Source organism: Carettochelys insculpta, chromosome 6 (genome assembly GCF_033958435.1).
Source record: "Carettochelys insculpta isolate YL-2023 chromosome 6, ASM3395843v1, whole genome shotgun sequence".
Taxonomy (NCBI): Eukaryota; Metazoa; Chordata; order Testudines; family Carettochelyidae; genus Carettochelys; species Carettochelys insculpta.
In genome coordinates, this window is record NC_134142.1 from 119,907,863 (window position 1) to 119,926,829 (window position 18,967).

The window sequence follows — 18,967 nt, forward strand, 5'->3', positions numbered from 1 at the left end:
GCGTGATGCTAATCTCTTCGTCTACTCCTGTCTCTTATACACCTGTTGGCAGAGAGCAGACAGAGGGGAGTTAGTGTCCAATGCATTCCCAGTGCTGTGTTTCCCTGATCGTTACAGGCCCTCCCTGGCCTTCTGGCCTGGAACAGTAAGATTCCAATGAGTAAGATATCTAGAGCCGTGATGGCCCTGGGGCTGTAAGGGACAGAGAGAAATGCAGAAAGGCTGAAGGGTGAGGAGTCACCATGCAGGATACATAGGTGAAGGGACCATTAAAAATGGAGGAAATGGTGGTGCTGGAAGAGAGAAATGGAAGGGGCTGTCAATCACGAATGGAAAGGGAACGACAGGACAGAGAGTCAGAGGTGTAAAATGGGCAGTAGGGGAGAGCGGAAAAAGAATAACTATGTAGTATTAATGATGACAAAGAACAGAGAATCCATTCACCAAACTCTTACCTTGCTTCTCTCCACTCCCTAATGCCCAAATTGAGTGTTTGTTGGAACAGCAGTGGAATGGATCCACTTCAGAATCTCAGGATCCGTTGTCCACTAATTGAGATTCTCGTTGTAGATCTTGCAAAAATTCTTTGAGGAAAATCTCTTATCAGGATAGTAAAATTTTCCTCTCTGATCTTGTGACATACGTGACACTGGTCCCAACTGGATCCCATCCAAAGAATGACTTTTCTGCTCTGGACAGGGAGATACATAGAAATCAGTGGTATCTATTGGGTGCTGGAGAGTTTTATAACATCAAAAAGTATCAGGGCTCTGTGACTGCTTCTGATCTGCTATGCATGATGGAAATAGCTTTCTAAAGATTAAGTCTCACGGGACAGATAACAAATAAAAAAGTAATTTGTATTTGAAGAAATCTCCTGCTATCTGTAAGTTGTAAATGGTTGATAACTATCTTAAAAATTAGCACCTTCTTAATTGTTTAATTTTACTATAATTTCTGGGACACTTGGTTATGCATTTGGTGTTTGCCTCGAAAACACATTTTCATGTTATCTGGCTTTTCATATCTATTCTTCACATACCCAAATATATCTCCCATCAATGTATTTTTAAAGTAAGTTGGCAATCGATTGTTTGTGTTTCTTACTGCATACCCACCAACTAAAAAGAATGATTGAAAAAAATACATTTTGACAGGATGGACATGGCATGGAATAAGGTCTGGACATTAATATTGAGTTGTGATTCTATTGTACTCACTGAAAGCACAAGGTTCAACAGAACGATCGGTATTCAAAACAAAGTAATTTATATAAATAATGATATAGCTAAACAGCACAAATATATTCTTAAGAATTATTAAGAATATTTATTTAAAAACGGCCATAATCCCGGAAAGACTAAAGGAAAGGGGCAAGAGGGAAGTGAAATGCAGTGGACAGAGATAACACAAACAAGTGTTCATATTACCACAGCGTGATAAACCCAACACCGTGCCTACACGTAGTGTCTCAATGAGGGGTGAGCAAAGGGAAGCAGGCTCCAGCATACTTATTTTCTGGGAGGAAATCTCACTCTTGAGTCTCTGTTGCCTGCCTACGAAGTTTTCGTTGGTTAAGAGACATGCCAGTCTAAAGCAGCATTTCAGCCCTATCCAAGGAGGAGAGGGAGCATTTGCTGTAGGCCAAGAGGTTGCCAAGGGGGCAGAAGGCTGCAGAGATGAACCCTCTTAGGCTTCAGCTTGAATTCATGTTGCAATTGTTGGTGGATGGTAGTAATCAAAACTCAGCCTGAGACAGGGGTTGGAGATCAGCCCAGAGAGCAGGCTGGGACACATGAGCCGTGTCTACACGTGCACGCTACTTCGAAGTAGCGGCACTAACTTCGAAATAGCGCCCATCACGGCTACACGCGCTGGGCGCTATTTCGAAGTTAACTTCGACGTTAGGCGGCGAGACGTCAAAGTCGCTAACCCCATGAGGGGATAGGAATAGCGCCCTACTTCGACGTTCAACGTCGAAGTAGGGACCGTGTAGTTGTTGCGCGTCCCGCAACTTCGAAATAGCGGGGTCCGCCATGGCGGCCATCAGCTGAGGGGTTGAGAGAAGCTCTCTCTCCAGCCCCTGCGGGGCTCTATGGTCACCATGGGCAGCAGCCCTTAGCCCAGGGCTTCTGCAGCCCTTAGCCCAGGGGATCCATGCTGCAGGCACAGGGTCTGCAACCAGTTGTCGGCTCTGTGGATCTTGTGTTGTTTAGTGCAACTGTGTCTGGGAGGGGCCCTTTAAGGGAGCGGCTTGCTGTTGAGTCCGCCCTGTGACCCTGTCTGCAGCTGTTCCTGGCATTCTTATTTCGATGTGTGCTACTTTGGCGTGTAGACGTGCCCTCGCAGCACCTATTTCGATGTGGTGCTGCGCAACGTCGAAGTTGAACATCGACGTTGCCAGCCCTGGAGGACGTGTAGACATTACTCATCGAAATAGCCTATTTCAATGTTGCTACATCGAAATAAGCTATTTCGATGTTGGCTTCACGTGTAGACGTAGCCATGGATAGCCAGGCTGGGAGAGCAGGTAAGACATAAGTGAGGAGCTCTGATCTTAATGAGGATAGATACCAGGTGAGAGAACAGATACTAGGACTCACCCACCAAGCTCTGGTTGCACCAGGGGCTAAAAGCCATATCTATAAAGCTAATTGGAAGTTAGGGCTCTATATACTTTTGTGGACCTGAGCCTACAACACTTGGGCAGAGGTAGAGATTATAACTGGGTAGAGGTGAGTGATGTTAACTAAATGTTATGAAACTGAAGAATGTCTATACCTGGGGTATTTGAATCAAGCCTTTCCCTTCCCTCAAGCACTCTGCAAACGATCTTATTTTATAATCTGTTTTCCAGACACAGAATTTCCCTGGGCTTTATACAATAGCCAGGTTCCATCAGAGAAGTAACTTTCTTAGGCAGTGTAGGGTGGCACACAGAGATCATAACAGCAGGGCATCTTGTGAGCACAGGGCAGTTTTACAAGATCAGACCATATTAGGGTTCTTTGCTACTTCTTTTCTCCTAAGTATAACAGAGATGGCTTTCTAAAGATTAAGTCTCAAGGGACAGATATCACAGACTACTGCTGTTACTTGACAAAGGCATCTGGTGTATTTAGGGGGTAACCAATTTGGTTATTTATCATGAAAGTTGGAACTTTCCTTATGATTCACTTTTTCTCCCGTTTTTGCCAACTACTATATTTCTTCTTTGCATTTTATTACAAATATGTATGTCATAAAATTCCCCATCAGTACAATTTCTGGATCGATAATATATGTTGCATAAATATCCAAAGCTGTAGTTTTGCCTGATAATATTCATTTTGACTTAATGCTGTAGCACCTACTTGTGATTTGTACTATGGAATTAACTGCTAGAAAGAGCGAATATGTGGATATGGACCAAGAAAAGGAGACTTTATTGTAGTTGCCCAAACACACAAGAGCTGTGTCTACACGCGCACGCTACTTCGAAGTAGCGGCACTAACTTCGAAATAGCGCCCGTCATGGCTACACGCGCCGGGCGCTATTTCGAAGTTAACTTCGACGTTAGGCGGCGAGACGTCGAAGTTGCTAACCCCATGAGGGGATAGGAATAGCGCCCTACTAGGGACTGTGTAGTCGTTGCGCGTCCTGCAACTTCGAAATAGCGGGGTCCGCCATGGCGGCCATCAGCTGAGGGGTTGAGAGATGCTCTCTCTCCAGCCCCTGCGGGGCTCTATGGTCACCGTGGGCAGCAGCCCTTAGCCCAGGGCTTCTGGCTGCTGCTGCGGCAGCTGGGGATCCATGCTGCAGGCACAGGGTCTGCAACCAGTTGTCAGCTCTGTGTATCTTGTGTTGTTTAGTGCAACTGTGTCTGGGAGGGGCCCTTTAAGGGAGCGGCTTGCTGTTGAGTTCGCCCTGTGACCCTGTCTGCAGCTGTGCCTGGCACCCTTATTTCAGTAGCCGTGTCTACACGTGCACGCTACTTCGAAGTAGTGGCACTAACTTCGAAATAGCGCCCGTCACGGCTACACGTGTTGGGCGCTATTTCGATGTTAACATCGACATTAGGCGGCGAGACGTCGAAGCCGCTAACCCCATGAGGGGATGGGAATAGCGCCCTACTTCGAAGTTGAACATCGAAGTAGGGCACGTGTAGCCGATCCGCGTCCCGCAACATTGAAATAGCAGGGTCCGCCATGGCGGCCATCAGCTGAGGGGTTGAGAGACGCTCTCTCTCCAGCCCCGGGGGCTCTGTGGTCACTGTGTGCAGCAGCCCTTAGCCCAGGGCTTCTGGCTGCTGCTGCTGCAGCTGGGGATCCATGCTGCATGAACAGGGTCTGCAGCCAGTTGTCGGCTCTGTGGATCTTGTGTTGTTTAGTGCAACTGTGTCTGGGAGGGGCCCTTTAAGGGAGCGGCTGGCTGTTGAGTCCGCCCTGTGACCCTATCTGCAACTGTGCCTGGCACCCTTATTTCGATGTGTGCTCCTTTGGCGTGTAGACGTTCCCTCGCAGCGCCTATTTCGATGTGGTGCTGCCCAACGTCGAAGTTGAACATCGACGTTGCCAGCCCTGGAGGACGTGTAGACGTTATTCATCGAAATAGACTATTTCGATGTAGCGTGCACGTGTAGACGTAGCCAATGTGTGCTACTTTGGCATGTAGACGTTCCCTCGCAGCGCCTATTTCGATGTGGTGCCGCGCAACATCGAAGTCGAACATCGACGTTGCCAGCCCTGGAGGACGTGTAGATGTTACTCGCTACATCGAAATAAGCTATTTCGATGTTGGCTTCACGTGTAGACGTAGCCAAGGAACCCTCAAATGCAAACTGTTCTAAAGGAAGTCATACATACATCTATTGTCTGATACAGTATTAGTTATGATCATTATTTTGATGCCCGTAGGCTTTATAAAAATTGTTTTGTGAATATCAATACTCCTAACTCTGACTTGCTTCGGACAAAATACCTCATTTAAGCTATCAGTTTTAGTATTATGATCCTAATGTACTGAATCTTCCTTCAGGGTGTGTGGTAGCTTCCCTAATAGGATGTAAACACGGTAGAACTTCATTGTTGCAAAAACCTCGAGAGTGGAGCTTGTTCATTTGTAGTACCTGCTCAGCATTTATGTGCCAGCCACAAATAGGAGGCTGCTTCAGCAGGGTACGCCCCAAACTGGGAAGCAATTTGTCTGCTTTTTTAAAAAATAAGATAGGACACCTGCAAGAAGGCTTAAATAAAACCTTCTCCCTTTCATAATGGGACATATGTTCACCAAAGCTTTGCCATGCTTTCTGCAAGTTTGAGACGTTGATTCTCTGCCAGAACTTGCGTTCTGATCACTTTTGCTGTAGCTGCATTTGAGGCAGGTGAAAGCTGAAACCATGTTTTCTGCTGATTGTTCCTTCCTTGCTCGAGGACAATCAGTTTCACACATACAAACCCAGGGGCAGAAGAGGACACCTCAGACCATCAGGCCCTCCTGCCCCCCCATCCCCCCGGGTGCTCTGCCAGCTCTGGAGTCACCCCACCAGCACCAAGTGATGGGAGCACCTAGTCACAAGGGAATGGAACAGCATGTGGCTGTAGAACTTCAGGATGAAGCGGCAGACATTCCTGGAGCTCTGCCAATGGCTGACCCCCGCTCTGGGGCACCAGGACACCTGCACGCAGTGTGCCCTCACTGTGGAGTAGAGGGTCGCGATAGCTGTCTGGAAACTGGCCACTCCAGACAGCTACCGCTCTGTGGGCCACCAATTTGGTATGGTCAAGGCCACAGCTGGGGCTGCCATCATAGAGGTAAGGAGTACCAGGCACGCACCCATTGGGGGGCTGGGGAGGGGAGCTGGGGTGGCGGGGCCAGGTGCACCCTGCTCACTCTCACGGTTGCCTATGTCCCCTCCCCACAGGTGGTGTGCACGCTCAACACCCTGCTGCTCCAGAGGGTCATCGCAGTTGGGGAATTTCACTACCATGGGGTTCCCAAATTGCTTCGGGGCCCTGGATGGGACCCACTTTCCTATCCATGCCATGGAGTGCAGTGATGGACACTTTACAAATAGGAATGGCTACAACTCTGTGGTCCTGCAGGCCATGGTGGACAGCTGGGGCTGGTTCTAGGACGTCTATGTGTGTTGGCCTGGTTGCACCCACAATGAACGCATGTTCTGCAATTTGGGACTGTGCCGCTGGCTGGAGGCAGGGACCTACATCCCCCAGAGGGAGATCCCACTGCGGGAGACCTCCAAGCCCCTCTGCCTTGTGGCAGATGCAGCATACCCCCTCTAGCCCCAGCTCTTGCACCCCTACATGGGCCACCTCACCACCAGCCACAAGCACTACAACACCCAGCTGAGCCAGGCCCAGCAGGTGGTTGAGCAGGTCTTCAGGCGCCTCCAGGGCTGGTGGTGCTGTCTACTGGCCCGCCTGGACATTGGCCTTCCCAATGTCCTCCATGTTGTGGGCGCATGCTGCACACTCCACAACTTTGTGGAGGGCAAGGGGGAGGCCTACTTGCAGAGATGGGTGGTCGAGGCTGGCACAGGCTACCCCTAACCAGCTGCTGCCCCTAATCTCCAGGTCCACCAGGACAGGGTCCAGGTCCAGGAGGCCTTGCGGCAACATTTTGATGGAGGGCCCCAGTGAGTACTGCCTTGGCCACCCCCCAGTGGGTCTCCTGCGCACTGCCCCCACCACCAGCATACTGCCCCGACAAGAAGCACACACCACACAGGGGTCTGGAAAAAATAAAACTGTGAATTATTGGTAACTATGAACTGGTTGACGATGATTTTGGAACAATTATCACAACTATATACATGGGGGGATAACTATATACATTAAGGGGGGATAACTACATACATGGTGGGGAGAACTATATACATGAGGAGGGGCACCTGGATGGATCAGCCATTGGCCCATCACTCCGGGGTGGGGGTGGATAGGCGCGACACCTGCCGGGTCCGCGGTTCCCGGTGAAGCTGGCTGAGAGCCGGGAGGACCAGGAGGTATGGCCGGGGTGGGTCCTCAGCCTGGCCATTGGCCTCAGCAGGCTCCTGCCCTGGGGGTCTGGCAGGTGAGGCAGGAGGTTGGGCAGCAGGGAGGGCAGCTGGGTCACCAACTTCTCAAAGGAGGTGGCCACCCTGTTAAAGGTGGCCATAAAGGCTCCCCAGGCCTTCTGGTGCCAGGTGGTCTCCCGCTCCTCAAATTGCAGCCGCCGCTCTGCAATGTCCGCCTGGCACTGGAGAGCAGCAGCCACCTCAGGGTCCACACCAGTTTGCCCCTGGCTCTGGTGGAGGAGGGCCCTTCCTGGCACCAATGGTGTCCCAGGGGTGGTTGCAGTCTGGGGAACCAAGGGAACTGTCCGGGACAATGGATGACGCCATGCTGTCCTGGCCCTTGGATAGTGCGGCTGCGGAAACAGGAGGGAAGAGAGAGGAAAGCCATGAGTACTGAGCCCTGCCCAGTGGCCCACGCCACACATCCCCCCTTGGGCGTAGCATCCCCGTCCCCTGTCCATGAGTGTGGTGGACCTGTGGGCAGCCCCTTCGTGTGGCCTGCCCTTCTGCCCCTCCACCCCTCCTCCCAGGGGTTGGGTGTGGTGCTGTCTGCGGGTGTGGGTGCTGACGGGCACTGGAATCTGTACTGCCATCCTGGGGCCATGATCTGCCTGGGCCCTAGCAAGCCGGGGTCTGCTGGGAGTAGTGTGGGGCCCCAGGTCATGTAGGGTGCCCCTGCCCCATGGCCTGGGGGTGTGTAGCCTGTGGGGTACGTACCGAAGGGTCCACTGCCACAGTCAGGGGAAGCCCATCAGGTGGATGCCCAGCTGGAGCTGCAGGAGAGGAGTCCATTACAAGCTCCGCCTCCTCACTGGACCACTCCAGCAGGTCCGTGGCTAGCCCCAGCGCTGGCTCTGGGGGTGTGGGCTGGTCTCTGGTCCCGAATCTGGCTCCACACCCTGCTGGGGCTCCTCGGCCATGGTGTTGAGGATGGCTGGGGGGAGTAGGTGTCCTGGGGTCCCAGGACGTCCCTGAGCTCCGAGTAATAGAGGCAAGCAGTGAGAGCAGCCCCTGAGTGGCTGGCTGAGTCCCGCGCCTGGGCATAGCCCTGCTGCAGCTCCTTGACCTTACTCCTGACATGGTCAGGAGAGCAGGCAGGGTGACCCCAGGAGGTCAGGCCCTCGGCCAGCTGGGTGAACATAGCCACGTTATGCCACTTGCTCCCCATTATGTGGAGCACCTCCTTCTCACCCCAGAGCCCCAGCAGGTCTTGGAGCTCGGTGTCAGTCCTGGAGGGGTCCCCCTTCCTGCCCCGCTGGCTGGAGGCTTGAGAGCCCTGTGATGACTAAGCGGGGGAGCTCTGGGAGTGCTTGGGGCGTTGGCTGGCTGCCATCACCTTGCTCCAGGTTGTGCAGGGGCACCTCATGGCACAGCTGCTTCCTGCATGGTCTCAGCTTCCTGCTGTGGGATTTCTGGGTCTGTAGAGCTTGAAGAGCTGCTGAGAGCAGAGATCGTAGAGCCCCGCAGGGGCTGGACAGCATGGCTGTGTCTACACTAGCCAAAAACTTTGAAATGGCCATGCAAATGGCCATTTTGAAGTTTACTAATGAAGCACTGAAATACATATTCAGCGCCTCATTAGCATGCAGGCGGCCGAGGCACTTCGAAATTGATGCGGCTCGCCGCCGTGTGGCTCATCCAGACGGGGCTCCTTTTCGAAAGGACCCCAGCTACTTTGAAGTCCCCTTAATCCTATGAACAGATGGGAATAAGGGGACTTCGAACTAGCTGGGGTCCTTTTGAAAAGGAGCCCCATCTGGACGAGCCGCACGGTGGTGAGCCGCATCAATTTCGAAGTGCTGCAGCCGCCCGCATGCTAATGAGGCGCTGAATATGTATTTCAGTGCTTCATTAGTAAACTTCAAAATGGCCATTTGCATGGCCATTTCAAAGTTTTTGGCTAGTGTAGACGTAGCCCTAGTCTCCGTGTCCCAGCTGATTGCTTCCATGGCGGACCCTGCTATTCTAAGTAGTGGGACATGGATCATCTACACATGTCCTACTTCGACATTAGGGGTGCGTCTACACTAGCCAGCTACTTCCAAGTAGCCAGCACAACGTTGAAATAGCACACGTCGTGTCTACACGTGCCGTGCGCTATTTCGACGTTGAAATCGATGTTAGGCAGCAAGACGTTGAAAAGGCTATTCCTATCTGAAGATGGGAATAGTGCCCTACTTCAACGTTCAACGTCAAAGTAGAGTGTGTGTAGACGATCTGTGTCCCGCTACTTCGAAATAGAGGGATCCTCCATGGCGACAATCAGCTGAGGGGTTGAGACATGCTGTCCAGTCCCTGTGGGGCTCTATGATCACCGTGCGTGGCAGCCCTTAAAGCACCACAGACCCGGATCTCCTGTGGCAGGAAGCTGAGAGCATGCAGGCAGCAGTATATGCATATGCTAGACCTGCATGCTTTCCAGAGGACCCGATCCGCACATTCACCAGCCATGGCAGCCAGCCAGCCCTCAGAGCGCCCTCAGGGCTCCCCCTGAGGGGACCCAGGCACCCCTGGCAGCCAAACAGGGGGCCAAAAAGCAGCGGGGCCCCTCCTGGCCAGAGGCTGAGCTTTGAGACCTACTGCGACTCTGGGGTGAGGAGGAGGTGCTCCATGTGATGGGGAGCAAGCGGTGGAATGCAGAAGTGTTCGCTCAACTGGCCGAGGGCCTGGACACCCTGGGTCACCCTGCCTGCACTCTGGATCACGTCTGTAGCAAGGTGAAGGAGTTGAGGCAGGGTTATGCCCGGGCCCAGGACTTGGCCAGCTGGTCTGGGGGCCGCCCCCACTGCTTGCCCCTATTATAGGGCGCTCAGGGCCATCCTGGGCCCGCTGGACACCTCCTCCTGCCAGGCCACATTGGACACCGCAGCCAAGGAGTCCCAGCAGCTTCAGAGCTGGAGTCCAACCTGGAGGCCAGCCCTGCACCCTGAGGCCCACCTGAGGAGCCACCCCTTGGGATGGTGGAGGAGGGGTCCAAAGCGAGGAGTGGGGCCTTCTCATAGACCTCCCCTCCCGGAGCACCAGCCGGGCGTCTGCCCACTGGGGTTCCCCTGACCATGGCAGTGGATTGTCAGGTACGTATCGCACAGGGCACACCTCCTTGGGCCACGGGGTGGGGGCATCAGACACAACCGGGAACCCCACACACCCCCAGCAGACCCAGCCACAGCACGGTCCAGGATGGTGGCATGGCCATCAGCGCCCATCAGCACCCCCACCCATGGACTGTACTGCGCCCTAACCCTGGGGGGAGGGGGACCATGCAATGGGGACACCCAACAGGGACACCGCACCCACTCACGGGGATGGAGACCCAGCATCCAAGGGGGGGATGGGAGGAATGGGCCATGGGCTAGGGCACAGTATTAACAGCCTTCCCTTCCCTCTCTCCCTCCCTTCAGCTGCACCATCCAAGGCCCCAGGCAACCAGGCACCCTCCGTGGTCTCCAAGAGCCCGCCGGAGGTCAGGCACCGCCAGCACCCGGGGACACCTCCAAGGCCAGCAGGATGGGCACGCCACCACCAGACCCAGGGGATGGCCCCTGTGGACCCCCAGCTCCTGGCGGCTCTCCAGTGGCAGGCAGAGGTGGCTGAGGAGAGGCTCTGCTTTGACCGGGAGGAGTCCAGCTGGCGCTGGGTGGCTGGACTGGAATTCATGGGCATCTTCTGGGATATAGCCAGGTCATTTCAGGAGGTTGTCACCCAGCTCCCACTCCCCGCTACTCACCCTGCCACCCTCCCCGCTGCTCCACCTGATGCCCCCCCTGCCGCCTCACCTTCCTTGCCCGCCGCCTCACCTGCTGCGCCACCTGCCTCGCCCCCTGCCGCTCCACCTGCTACACTGCCTTCCAGCCCCCCAGGACTGCAGCCCACTGGGGCTGAAGACCGGCCAGTGGAGGCATCCCGGCCATACCTGCTGGTCCTTCTGGCCCCCAGCCGGCTGCGCTGGGGACCGTGGACAAGGGGGGGCCACAACCCATACCCACCAGGGGTCGCGCCCCTCTACACCCACCCCAGATTGATAGGCCAACAGCCAAGCCATCCATCCGCTGGCCCCCCATTTGTATATAGTTGTCCCCTTGTATATAGTTGTCCCCTTTTGTATATTGGTTCAGTTTTTGTTGTGCACATAAGAGAGTTTACCAGTTTTCAATAATCCACAGTTTTATTTTCCAAAGAACCTGAGACGTGTGCTTGTTGCGGGGATGGTGTGTGGGCAGTGGGGGCAGTGTGCGGGCAGGGGGGTGGTGTGTGGGAGGCCCTCCGGGGAAGGCTAGGGAGGTGCTCAGGGGTCTCCCTGATCAAAATGGGCCCGCAGGGCCTCACGGACCTGTACCCCCTCACGGTGGGCCCGGTGACTGGGTGTGGCAGACAGCTGGGGGAAGCCTGTGCTGGCATCGACTGCCCACCCCTGGATGAAGGCCTCCCCCTTGCTCTCAACAATGTTGTGGAGTGTGCAGCATGCGCTCACAAGCTGGTGGATGTTCTGGAGGCTGATGTCCAGGCAGGCAAGGAGGCGCCACCAGCAGCCCTTCAGGCAGCCAAAGGTACTCTCCACCACCTGGCGGGCGTGGTTCAGTCGGGTGTCAAACCGCTTCTGGCTGGCGGTGAGGTGGCTGGTGTACAGGCACATGAGCCAGGGCTGCAGTGGGTAGGCCACGTCTGCCACAAGGCAGAGGGGCATGGTGGTGTGCCCCAGAGGGATCTCCCTCTAGGGAATGTAGGTCCCTGCCTCAAGCCAGCGGCACAGGCCTGAGTTCCGAAAAACGTGGGCATAGTGTGCACAGCTGGGCCAGCCCACGTAGACTCCTGGACGTGGCTCTGGCTGTCCACCATAGCCTGCAGGTAGCCCCTCCGGTTGATGTATCTTCTCCCGCTGTGGTCCGGGGCGTGAATGGGGATGTGGATCCCATCTAGGGCCCTGAAGCAGTTCGGGAACCTCATGGCAGCAAATCCAGCGACGGCTGCATCCAGGTCCCTGACTCGGACGACCTTCTGCAGCAGCATGGCATTGAGCGTACGGACCACCTCTGGGGAGGGAACAAAAGCACCCATGAGGGTGTGCAGGGTGCCCCAAGCCCCTCCCCTCAGGCCCCCCTCCCGGGCACCTTCTCTGGCACCCCCCCACCTAGCCCCTCCCTCCCCAGCACCCCTCCCTCCCCAGCCCCACACCCGGCCCCTCCCTGGCACCCCTGCCCCCCTGCGAGTGCATGGCCAGGCCTCCTTACCTCCTTGACGACAGCCCTGACCATGGCCTTTCCCACTCCAAACTGGTGTCCCACAGAGCGGTAGCTGTCTGGAGTGCCCAGCTTCCAGACAGCTCTTGCGACCCTCTTCTCGATGGGGAGGGCACGTCGCATCTGGGTGTCCTGGTGCCTCAGTGCGGGGGTGAGCCACTGGCAGAACTCCAGGAAGGTCTGCCGGCTCATGCGGAAGTTCCGCAGCCACATGTCTTTGTCCCACTCCTGCATGACCAGCTGCTCCCATCACTGTGAGCTGGTGGGGTAGCTCCAGAGTCAGCGGAGCACACAGTGGGGGAGGAACAGGGGAGCCTGGTGGTCAGGGGCATCCCCATCTGCCCCCTGGGAAAGCCCCCCTTCCAGGAGCTGCTGGGCAGCCTCCTGTGCAGCACCTAGGAGGGCGCTTGCTCCTTGGGTGACTATCTGGAAGGCTTTCAGGTGCTGCTTCTGGGGGTCCATGGCTGCTGTGCATTGGTCTGCAAGAGTGTGGCTAGCGCTCTGCAGACCTGGTGCTGTGCAGGCCGGGTGTGTCTGGGAGGGGCCCTTTAAAGGGGTGGATTGCTGTTGCCCCAGAAGGGCTAGTCCAGCCTGTGACCCTGTCTGCAGGCTTTCCTGGCCCCTTATTTCGATGGGGAGCACTTGCGTGTGGACGCTGTGTTTCCTTCTGCGGCAGCTCCTTTTGACCTTCCCCCGTTGCTACTTCAACGTCGAACGTCGATGGCAGCAGCCCCGGAGGACGTGTGGACGATATGCATCAAAGTCGCCTATTTCGATGTTCCTTTGAAATAGGCTACTTCGATGTAGTGTCCTAGTGTAGATGTAGCCTAGATGTCAAAGTAGGGCGCTATTCCCATCTTCTCACAGGAAGGCTACGTCTACACGTGAAGCCTACATCGAACTAGCCTATTTCATTGTGGCGACATCGAAATAGGCTATTTCGATGAATAACGTCTACACATCCTCCAGGGCTGGCAACGTCGATGTTCAACATCGACGTTGCACAGCACCACATCGAAATAGGCGCAGCGAGGGAACATCTACACGCCACAGTAGCACACATCGAAATAAGGGTGCCAGGCACAGCTGCAGACAGGGTCACAGGGCGGACTCAACAGCCAGCCGCTCCCTTAAAGGGCCCCTCCCAGACACACTTGCACTAAACAGCACAAGATCCACAGAGCCGACAATGAGTTGCAGACCCTGTGCATGCAGCATGAATCCCCCGCTGCAGCAGCAGCAGCCAGAAGCCCTGGGCTAAGGGCTGCTGCACACGGTGACCATAGAGCCCCACACGGGCTGGAGAGACAGCGTCTTTCAACCCCACAGCTGATGGCTGCCATGGAGGACCCCACAATTTCGACGTTGTGGGACGCGGATCGTCTACACGGTCCCTACTTCGACATTGAACGTCGAAGTAGGGCGCTATTCCGATCCCCTCATGAGGTTAGCGACTTCGACGTCTCGCCGCCTAACGTCGAAGTTAACTTCGAAATAGCGCCCGACGCGTGTAGCTGCGACGGGCGCTATTTTGAAGTTAGTGCCGCTACTTTGAAGTAGTGTGCACATGTAGACACAGCTGAATAGCGGTTTTGACGTCTCCGCAACTAATGTTGATTTCAACTCCAACGTCGTGCGCTGTGTGCGTAGATGAGGCATGCGCGCTATTTTGAAGTTGTGCTGGCTACTTTGATGTTGCGCTGTAGTGTAGATGCACCTCTTGTGTGTAATAAAAACCAAGTTAGGAAGAGAAAAAAGCACGTGAACAATAAGTGAAACACCCTCACGGTAGTATATTGGGCATGGCCCTCTGCTTAAGTTTCTCATGAAGGGGGTACTTTGTCCAGACCCTGCTTATATGAGAGCAAGAGAATTTCCTTTACGCTGGAGTGGAAATGGAACATCCAAGGAAATATTCCTGGTCAGAGATATTTATGACGTTCAAGGGAAAAAGAATGGTACAGTCCTGGTCCTGTCCCTAATCCGTTCAAAGGAAATTTTGTTCCTGACTCCAGTGACATCAGGATTGGGTCCTGTGTGTGATTCTAGATCGGTGGTTCTCAACCTATCGTTGTGGGCCACATATGCAGCCACACATCATATGTACCACCTGTATGGCCCAGTAGCTGTCTCTTGGGCTGCAGCTGTGTGTTGATTGGGCTACAAGCGGCAGATTTGCTGAGAACCACTGTATTAGAGAAACCTCCAGCCCATAATAGGGTCTTGCAGGTTGGTTGCTATAGAGAGTTAAGTGGCCCTAACCCTATCTCTTTCCTCTCTGGAATCTGCCTTATCTTCAAAAACTCTCTGCAGTGCATGCTTGATGGATCCCCTGAACTGTCGATTCCTGTAGCTCCCGACAAGGAAGTAAATAACTGGGTTGATGATGCTGTTGATAGAGGCCTGCATTACTGTGATAAAGGTCAATTTGAAAGGATTATAAAAATTCTGTAGGAAGATGCCAATACTGAAGGGAGTAGCAAAGAAGAGGAAGAAGAGGACGGTGAGCAGGATAAGGATGTAAAGCTTTCCTGGCTGGCGTCGCTGGGAGCTGCTTTGGACCTTGATGACCAGGGTCAGACTGGACACAACCATGATGGGAGCAAATATCAGAAAATTCACAGCTGAGAGTGGAGTGAGCATCATGTAACAATTGTTCAAGTCCGTCCAAACACAATCATAAGAGGCCAGTCCAGTGAGCAGGCAGGAGAGAGCCCAGAGCAGGGCACAGACAGCGGCAGACAAGTGCTTTGGGCGGCGGCATCGGTGCCAAATAGGGAAGAGGACTGATACACACCGCTCAGTGCTGATGGCCGTCAGGAGGTACAGGCTAGTGCTGTATGTGAACAGAAGGAGCAAGCAAAAAGAATTGTTTGAGTACAATATACCTAAACTTGGAAATAAATGTCTGACATTGTATATTGTTAAGAGAAGACCCAAGCAGAGGAAATAGGCAAAGTCAGCAGCAGCCAAGTTGAGGATGTAGACGGTGAAGGGGTTCCTCTTAATGCGGAAGCCGAGGAACCAGAGCACAACTCCATTTGCTATCAGCCCAAAGAGGCATAAAACCAGAGTGACACCCAAGCCTTCTGGAGTTAAACGCTCTATTATGAAATCTATTGAAGTCAAATTTTTTTTGGTTTCATTTTCCAGGCTGGGCTCTGTGGGGAGCAGGGATGGTGCCCTCAGCTCTGTCATCATGAAACTTCTGCTGCAGGATGCTGGTCTCTCCGTTTACCCGTCTCTCTTCTACACCTGCTGGCAGAGAGCAGACAGAGGAGAATCAGTGTCCAATAAATTCCCAGTGCTGTGTTTCCCTGATACTTCTAGGCCCTCCCTGGCCTTCTGGCCTGGAACAGAGAGATTCCAAAGAGTGTTAGATATCCAGAGCCATAACAGCCCTGCGGCTGTTAGGTACAGAGAGACAGGGAGAACGACTGATGGGTGGGGGGTCCTCACCCTGGATGTGGAGGCAGAGAGACAGTTAAACATGGAAGGAAGGGTGGTGGTGGAAGAGAGAAATGGGAAGCGTTGTCAATCATGCATGGAAAGACAATGACAGGAGAGAGAGAGTCAGGGGTGGAAAACGGGCAGTAGGGAAGAGAGGAAAAAGAACATCCATGTAGTATTAATGATGGCAAAGAACACAGAATCCATCCACAAAACCCTTACCTTGCTTCCCTCCACTCCCTGGTGCCTGAACTGGGTGTTTACTGGAACTGTGGTAGAGCAGATTCACTTTTGAATGTCAATGTCAGTCAGTCTCTAATTGAGATTTTCCCCATAGGATCTTCTTACAAAAATTAATCTGTTATCAGGACACGAAAATGTTCCCTGTGCCTCCTGTGACATATCTAACACTTGTCCCGACTACATCCCATCCTGGAAATGCCTTTTCTACATTGAACGGGGAGATACATAGAGATGAGAAGTATCTCATGAGTAATGGGCAGTTTTGTAACATGAAAAATATATCAGGGATCTGTGATGACTTCTGATCTGCTATGCATAATGGAAATAACTTTCTAAAGATTAAGTCTCAGGACAGAAAACAAAAAAGTCATTTGTATTTGAGAAACTCTGTGGCATTTAGGCTGTAACTGTAAATTATCTTGAAAATTAGCACCTTTTTAACTGTTTAAGTTTACTATGTTTTTTTAATGAAACATTTCTGGGACACGGGCTGTGTCTACACTACAAAAATAACTTTGAAGCTGCTTACTTTGAAGTATAACTTCAAAGTAAGCAACTTTGAAGTAAAGTATCTACACATACCCTACATTGAAGTTAAACTTCGAAGTAGGGCACTACCCCATTCCTGGGAATGCAGTAAGGACTTCAAAGTTGGGCTCCCTACTTCGAAGTCAACATCAAAGTAAGGGAAAACATATGTAGACTCTCTGCTGGCTACTTCAATGTAGTGCTTAACTTTGAAGTTAGTTCCTAGTGTAGACACACCCTTAGTTGTGCATTTTGTGTTTGCCTTGAAAACAGATATCACCACGGTATCTGGATTTTCATATCTATTCCTCACATATAGAAAATATATCTCCCCTCACTGTATTTTTAAACTAAAGTGGCAATAGATTGGGTTTCTTACTGCAAACCCACCAACTAGAAAGAATGATTGAAAAAATTCACTATGACTGGGTGGATGTGACATGAAATAAGGTCTGGGCATTAACACTGAATGATGACTTTATTGAACTCACCCAAAGCATAAGGTTCAAGAGAGGGACAGGTACTCAAAACAAAATAATTCATATAAATACTGATATAGTTAAACAACATAAATATTGCCTCAGGGTAGAGTAAGTATGATCCTTAAAAATGGCCATAGTCCCAGAAGGACTGAAAGAAAGGAGCAATGAGCAAGTGAAAGGCAATGAACTGAGATAACTGAATGGCTAAAAGAAAAAGAAACAAGTGTGTGTATTACCACAGTGTGATAAACCCAACATTGCCCCTACAAGCAGTGTTCCACAGGTGGGTGGACAGAGGGGAGCTGGCTCCTGGCTCCTGCCTCCTGGTTTGCTTGAGGACTGGGAGGAAATCTCAGTCTTGAGCCTCTGTTGGCTACCTCCCCACTTCCTGTTGGTAAAGTGACATGCCAGTCTAAAGCAGGATTTCAGCCCTACCCAAGTGAGGAGACAGCATCACTCTAGGCCAATCAGTTGTTGTGGAGATGGGAGGGCACATGTACCCAGGCTGGGAGAGCAGACTAGATGTAAGTGAGCAAATCTGATCAGAGTGAGGATAGACACCAGGTGAGGCAACAGATACTGGGACTCACTCACTAAACTTTGGTTGCACCAGGAAGGTCTTGGTGTGAGGCTAATATCCAGCTCTATAAAGCTATTTGCAAGTTAGGTATCTAAATACCATTGTGGATCTGGGCCTATGAGACTTGGGCAGAGATATAGTTTATAAATGGGTAGAGGTGAGTGAGGTGAAACTTAACACAGTTTTATGAAACTGAAGAAAATCTGTACTTGGGGTACTTAAACCAAGACTTTTGAGAGTTACTCAGCTGGAGTAGTGATATTTCACATAAAGTCATTGTGAGGGCGTGCCCATCCCACACAAGACTGGAAGGATTAAGTGGGCTGTGAAGGCCAATTAACTGCCCAGGCTGCATCTGGCAGAGAAGACAGGGAGCTATACTACTATTACTATGGCCCCTTTTCATCTCATCTATTGGCAGCGTTTGAGTCTGCAGCTTCTCCCATGGCTTATACGTCCGATACTGGATTTGCACAGTTGATTGCAGTACCCGCTTGTCAGTCTATTTCTGAATTCTTGAGTCTGAGACTTTTTCCTTCTAAGATGAAGTTCTTTTGTGTGGCTTGCAGATATGCTATCGAAGGTTGATGTGCCCTCTCATAGCAATTGTCACCAGGTATTTTGATCTGATGATTAGATTCCCAAGATTTTGGATCAATGTTGAATTTTTTCATGGTGTTTTTCCATGTATCCTTGAATCTTAGCTTTGGTCTTCCTCTTGTTCTCAACCCAGATGACAGTTCACCAAAGACGATTTCTTTGGGAAGATGTTCATCACCCTTTCTTCTCACATGACCAAGCTATCGTAGTCTTCTGCTGTTGAGGATCGCTATGAGGCTGGGTATGCCAGATCTTGACAGGACATGTACATTTGAAACTTTATCTTGACAGTTGATATTCATAATTCTGCGGAAGCAGCAAAGATGGAAGCTGTTCAGTTTTTACTCCTGGTTCGAGTAGGTGGTCAATGTCTCAGAACCATATAGCAGGATACTCAATACACATGCCTGGTAGAGTAGTATCTTTGTTTTCACTGTCATCTTAGGATTGTTCCATGCTTGTTTCTTAAGTCTGCCAAAGTAGTAGCTGCCTTTCTGATTCTGATGTCCATGGATAGGTCTGTAGGCTGTGCATCTAGCTCAGACGTTTCTGGAATTGTTGGGTTGAGGTTGTCAAGTACAGGTTGTGTTATACACTTGTGGGAATAGAGGCTTGAGTAGTGTTCCACCCATCGGGACATCTGCAGCTTTTTGTCTGTGATCACCTATCCATTTAAATGATTCAGTGGGCAGACTTTAGTAATGTTTGACCTGAGTGCTTTCTTCAATCCATCATACATAGTTTTCAGGTCGCCCAAATCAGATGCCTTTTGAATATTAGAACATAGATCCACCC

General features: G+C 52.0%; 1 protein-coding gene across 1 annotated transcript; it reads right to left on the reverse strand.

Annotated features, from left to right (window-relative positions):
- Positions 1 to 21: 21 nt before the first annotated feature.
- LOC142015150 (mas-related G-protein coupled receptor member H-like) lies at positions 22 to 15,490 on the reverse strand. The gene is made up of 3 exons (XM_074998569.1): positions 14,552 to 15,490; positions 7,112 to 7,234; positions 22 to 42 (listed from the first exon to the last, which is right to left on the reverse strand). Exons 1-3 carry the CDS (start codon positions 15,488 to 15,490, stop codon positions 22 to 24), a joined length of 1,083 nt encoding a protein of 360 aa, XP_074854670.1.
- Positions 15,491 to 18,967: the final 3,477 nt, after the last annotated feature.

What these genes read in the sequence shown, in the direction of transcription:
- LOC142015150 (XM_074998569.1), bottom strand. Translation starts at nt 15,490, where the DNA reads ATGATGACAGAGCTGAGGGCACCATCCCTGCTCCCCACAGAGCCCAGC. An exon ending in CCAGAGAGGAAAGAGATAGG is followed by an intron (nt 7,235 to 14,551) that starts GTTAGGGCCACT and finishes GCTGCTCTCCAG; the next exon opens with TGCCAGGCGGACATTGCAGA. An exon ending in CCACCTCCTTTGAGAAGTTG is followed by an intron (nt 43 to 7,111) that starts GTGACCCAGCTG and finishes CTCTGCCAACAG; the next exon opens with GTGTATAAGAGACAGGAGTA.